This window comes from Anomaloglossus baeobatrachus, chromosome 5 (genome assembly GCF_048569485.1).
Source record: "Anomaloglossus baeobatrachus isolate aAnoBae1 chromosome 5, aAnoBae1.hap1, whole genome shotgun sequence".
In the NCBI taxonomy this organism is placed as follows: domain Eukaryota; kingdom Metazoa; phylum Chordata; class Amphibia; order Anura; family Aromobatidae; genus Anomaloglossus; species Anomaloglossus baeobatrachus.
Genome location: NC_134357.1, coordinates 507,231,106 through 507,236,372, shown reverse-complemented (window position 1 = coordinate 507,236,372; position 5,267 = coordinate 507,231,106). Strand labels below are relative to the sequence as shown.

Below are 5,267 nucleotides of genomic sequence, written 5' to 3'. Positions count from 1 at the left end.
CCGGCTTACTGGAGAGGTGAGAGATTCTGATGATGTCACATTACATCATTCTTATCTATGGGAATAACAGATGGACAGAACTGGAGAGGTGAGGACTCTGGAAATGTCTGTAGTGAGATTTATTAATGTGTCTCTCCATATCCAGGATTACACAGTAGTGAAGAAGACCTCTAGTGAGCACTGTCAGGACCCTGTGTCTGAGGGATGGGGAAGACCCCTGAGCCCAATCACGGGGCCTCCACCTCACCCCCTGATACATGAGGCCATCAATGACCAGAAGATCCTAGAACTCACCTACAAGATGATTGAGCTGCTGACTGGAGAGGTGACACTGCTGGGAATGCTGGGACATTATACAGTAACGCTATGAAGGGATCGGGGGATGACGGTATCATTGTATGTGTCAGGTTCCTATAAGGAGTCAGGATGTTGCCGTCTATTTCTCCATGGAGGAGTGGGAATATTTAGAAGAACACAAAGATATGTACGAGGACAACATGATGGAAGTTCCTCAGCCCCTCACATCACCAGGTAATAGACAGGACTAAATACACACGGCCTATAATTATCTGTATGTAAAGAATGAATTCAGTCCTTGTATGTGTTTCCTCCAGTTCTATCCAGTGATAGGTCAACACCCGAGAGAAGTCCCCGTCCTCTTCCTCCACAGGACTGTTTAGAAGAACATCTTGATGTTCCTCAGGATCATCAGGTAGATGTAGAGAAGGTGCATGAAATCTCACCTATGATGTTTAGATGGTTTCAAAGTTTTTGTGTTCAGTCTTGGTTTATTCCCAGGTAAATTAAAGGGAACCTTTCACCAGATTTTTCCCTATTAAACTAAAAGAATAACCTTCTGCAGTTCCTGGGCTGCATTCTAGGAAGGTGCACCTTGGCCCTGACTCCCCTTCCAGACCCCAAAAATAACTTTATAAAACTTGGCCGTTAGGTATGCTAATTACCTTGGTTGGCCAGATGTGCGGGCTTATTTTCTGATCCTGTCCCCCCTCCTGCCGCTGATCGCCGTCCTCCTTTCTTGATTGACGGAGACTGCTGGTTACAATTAGGAGGCGACAGATTGAATTATACAATCCTGCAGCTCTGTGATATCTACTGCTGTCTTTTATGGTTATATTCATTTATGATCTTTTCTATACTTTGAAATAATTTCTTCTGACTTCTCCATCTATCTGTGACTTTTACAATATTTGTTTCAGGGTAAAAATCTTATCCATATTAATAGTTCAGGGACATATACGAGGGGAGATGAGTGGTGTGAAGAGGAGATGCCTACAGATTACTGCACAGGTGAGTAGTGACCACTAAATGCAGAAAAGTCACATTATAGTGGCTGATGCATTTATATATTGTATATATTAAGCATCATATATTGAAAGGCATTTTCCTGGAATAAAATCTAATCTATAAAAAATGGAAAGCTAAAAACAATTTCAACAATTATTTTATTTCCACTTTTAGCGATAAAGATTCAAGTAATGAGCAGAAATGTTTTGTATAAATAGTGTCATGAGTTTGTGCTGCTCTGGATAAACCTCTGGTGAGTCTGGGACCAGAAGGTCACAGCGCCTTAAGCAAGACCTGTGTCTGCAGCTTGTGTTTGAGTGAATCTACTTTCTTTTGGTGCTGTAGAGGTTATGTACTTTTTCCTATCTGGTTATCGTTTTTAGCCTTAATCTTGGGGACAACTCTTTGTGACGACTCCCCTTCTCTATAAAAAGTCACATGTCTTACCATCTGAGGCTGGTTATAGAATCTTATTTTTATGTTGTCCACTATGGAAGGAGCTAGTCTCTGGAAGAAACGGAGGAGTCATGACAGTTGCAGCTGTGGTGTTTAACTACATTGAAAGAGCTTGGAGTGTTTTCCTTTTGTGTCTATTTAACCCCTTTCTGTCTCGTTCCCTTGTGTTATATTATTGCAGTGGTGAGACTAGTGCTCTAGCCAGCCTTATCACTAGCCAGGGTGAGTTCAGGCAAAGCAAGGGGCCTAGGCACGTGATGGTGACTGGAGGAAGGATCTGTATAGGGACGTTAGTGGGTGCAGGGTACAGATTCAGGTGAGTGGCAGGAGGTGTCCTCTATCCCTATCGCCACAGCTTTCCTTTTTTACTACCCCAGTTGTTACCTCTGTATTGTGCCGCACGCTGAGCATCTGTATGCTCTGGCGTGTCAAATATTTACTAGATGAGAGTCGCCCTCTATCAGCTGTCGCCACTTTTCCTAAGGCAGTCTATACTGAGCAGTAATGGAATTCTTCTCAGTGGAGGAAATGACTTTAAAGAAGAATCCAAAAATGTTTTCTTTATATTTAATTTAGACAAAATAGCACAACACCAACAGCAGTGTTTACTTCCATGTAAAAACACATAAAGGGAAAAGGCAAATGGAAAACTGAGGTAGAGAATAAGCTCTTTCATAACTTTAAAAAAGCTGCTGCTGCTTGAGGAGTCCAGTTTTTTGAGTTGACACTAGTGATGAACGGGCACTACCTTCTACCATGCTTGGGTGCTCGGTACTTGTAACAAGCATTTTGGATGGTCGGACAGTCTTGTCTCATGTACCTAGTATAATGGAAGTCAATGGGGAGCTCAAGCATTTTTATAGAACATCTTCGGGAAAAATGTTTGAGGTTCCCATTGACTTCCATTATATTCCATACACAAGTCAAGCCCATCTGAGCATGCTTGTGACTATTACTGAGCACAATAGTGGAAAAATTGAAAGACAAAATTGAATATCGCCCATCAGGAAGGTGTAATACAATTGATACTTGAATCCTAGTATAATTTGTATATAAATGTTCTAAAATATACAAAATAGATCATAATTTATAATATAATTTCAAGGAAATTTTATTGAAAAATAACAAAATCCATTTTATTATTGGCAGATGACTGTGTCGGTACATCAGAGGAACATCTGTTATTATCACATTATACAGAAGATGATCATGGTATTACACCAGATACATATGAAGAGTATGCAATTATCCCAGATATGGCTCCAATCCTTCAGAGCAAAAATCTAATATATGATCCTTTTCGGCGAGTTTTATATCTTGATTCATCAAAGATTGATAAGCAAAATAAAAATAGTACAGGCGTTGAACGTCAAATAGTTCACATGTGCGAGAAGCCATATTCATGTTTAGAATGTGGGAAATGTTTCACACAGAAAGGAGATCTTGTTAGACATCATAGAAGTCATACAGGGGAGAAGCCATTTTCATGTTCAGAATGTGGGAACTGTTTTAATAAGAAATCTAATCTTCTTAGGCATGTAAAAATTCACACAGGGGAGAAGCCATATTCATGTTCAGAATGTGGGGAACGATTTAATAAAAAATCAAATCTTCTTGCACATCAGAGAGATCACACAGGGGAGAAAGCATTTATATGTTCAGAATGTTGGAAATGCTTTAAAGAGAAATCATATCTTGTTAGACATCAGAAAATTCACACAGGAGAAAAGCCATATTCCTGCTCAGAATGTGGGAAATGTTTTTTACAGAAAGCACATCTTTTTAGACATCACAGATGCCACACAGGGGAGAGGCCGTATTCATGTTCAGAATGTGGAAAAAAATTTATAGAGAAATCACACCTTGTTGTACATAAGAGAAATCACAAAGTGAAGTAGGCATTATATATTTTTTCAATACCTTCTTGTTGCAGGCTTAATAGTATGTGTTATGCTACCGGCATCTGCTTTTAATAACAGTGACTAGCTCCGATCACTGCGGTTAAAAGCAGCACTTCAGCATTTATTTGTTCAGTGCTGGAGTGGTGCTTTAAATCAAAGTCCTCTGCCCCAAGTCTTATACCCGCCCTTCGGTGTTCTCAGCATTGATTTGGTCCTGCAGTGCCAGCTTGTGACTGGCCAGAAGGCAGAAGTTATGTCACAAGCGTTCAGTACAAGTTTGAGAGCCAAAATGAAGCCCAAACGAGTCTCTTCTAGACTTGCATTGATTTGTGGACTTCAGGCATGCTCCATTAACCTCTTCACGACCAGCCAATTTTGCGCTTTTCAGTTGTTTTTTTTTCGCCATTCTTCTTCCGAGAGACGTAACTTTTTTTATTTTTCAGTCAATATGGTCATGTGAGGGCTCGGGTTTTGCGGAACAAGCTGTACTTTTAAATGAAACCATACGTTTCACCATATAGTGTACTGGAAAATGGCAAATTTCAAATGCGGAAAAATTGCAAAAAAAGTGTGATAGCACTATTGTTTTTGAGATTTTATTCACCATGTTCACTGTATGGTAAAACTGATGTGTCAGTGTGACGCCTTAGGTCGGTGCAAGTTAGTAGACAAAAATCATGAATAGGTTTACTTTTATCTAAGGGGTTAAAAAAAATCAGAAGTTTGTCTGAAAAAAGTGGCACATGTTTTACGCCATATTCCGTGACCCGTAGCGTTCTCAATTTTTGGGATCTATGGCTCAGTGACAGCTTATTTTTTGCGTCTCAGGCTGACGTTTTTAAGAGTACCACTTTTGCGAGAATGCTACATTTTGATCGCCTGTTATTGCATTTAGCGCAAAATTTGTGGCGACCAAAAAACGTAATTTTGGCGTATAGAATGTTTTTTCCCGCTATGCCGCTTACCAATCAGATTACTTGATTTTATATTTTGCTAGATCGGGCATTTCTGAACGCAGTGATACCAAATGAGTGTATATTTTTTTATTTTTTTAACCCTTTAATTTTCAATGGGGCGAAAGGGTGGTGATTTGAACTTTTAGGTCTTTTATTTTTTTTTAATTTTTTAAAACTTTTTTTTAAACTTTTTTTTATTTTACTAGGTCCCCTAGGCTGCTATATGGATCAGCAGTCTGATCGCTCTTCCATATCTACTGATCACAGCTACACAGCTGTGATCAGCAGATATGCTCATTTCCTGTCTCACCCAGCTCTCGGCCGAGTGAAACAGTAAGTGATAAAGTTGAAGGCTGCACATCTATTAATTTGAGAATAGTATAATGCTATAAGCATGCTTAAAAATGCAATTTGCTAACTGGAAAGTGAAAATACGTAATTACTTACCGGTAATGTGTTTTTTCTGAACCCATGACGGCACCCTTACATTTCGTGGTGCCGTCATGGGTGCTGGAAAAACATAAATAATGATATGCATACCTGACAAGAATATTTGGAAGAAAGAGATATTTAGCAATCGCATTGATCAATATAACCGAGCCCCAATACCTCGCCAAGGTATATCTCTATATTGGGGTCAAGGACTTAC

At 39.5% G+C, this 5,267-nt stretch overlaps 1 protein-coding gene across 1 annotated transcript; it reads left to right on the top strand.

Annotated features, from left to right (window-relative positions):
* Window positions 1–148: 148 nt before the first annotated feature.
* Window positions 149–4,970, top strand: LOC142311996 (oocyte zinc finger protein XlCOF8.4-like). Its single transcript, XM_075350872.1, has 5 exons — window positions 149–325; window positions 408–531; window positions 615–712; window positions 1,218–1,308; window positions 2,911–4,970. Exons 1-5 carry the CDS (start codon window positions 302–304, stop codon window positions 3,657–3,659), a joined length of 1,086 nt encoding a protein of 361 aa, XP_075206987.1. The 5' UTR covers window positions 149–301; the 3' UTR covers window positions 3,660–4,970.
* Window positions 4,971–5,267: the final 297 nt, after the last annotated feature.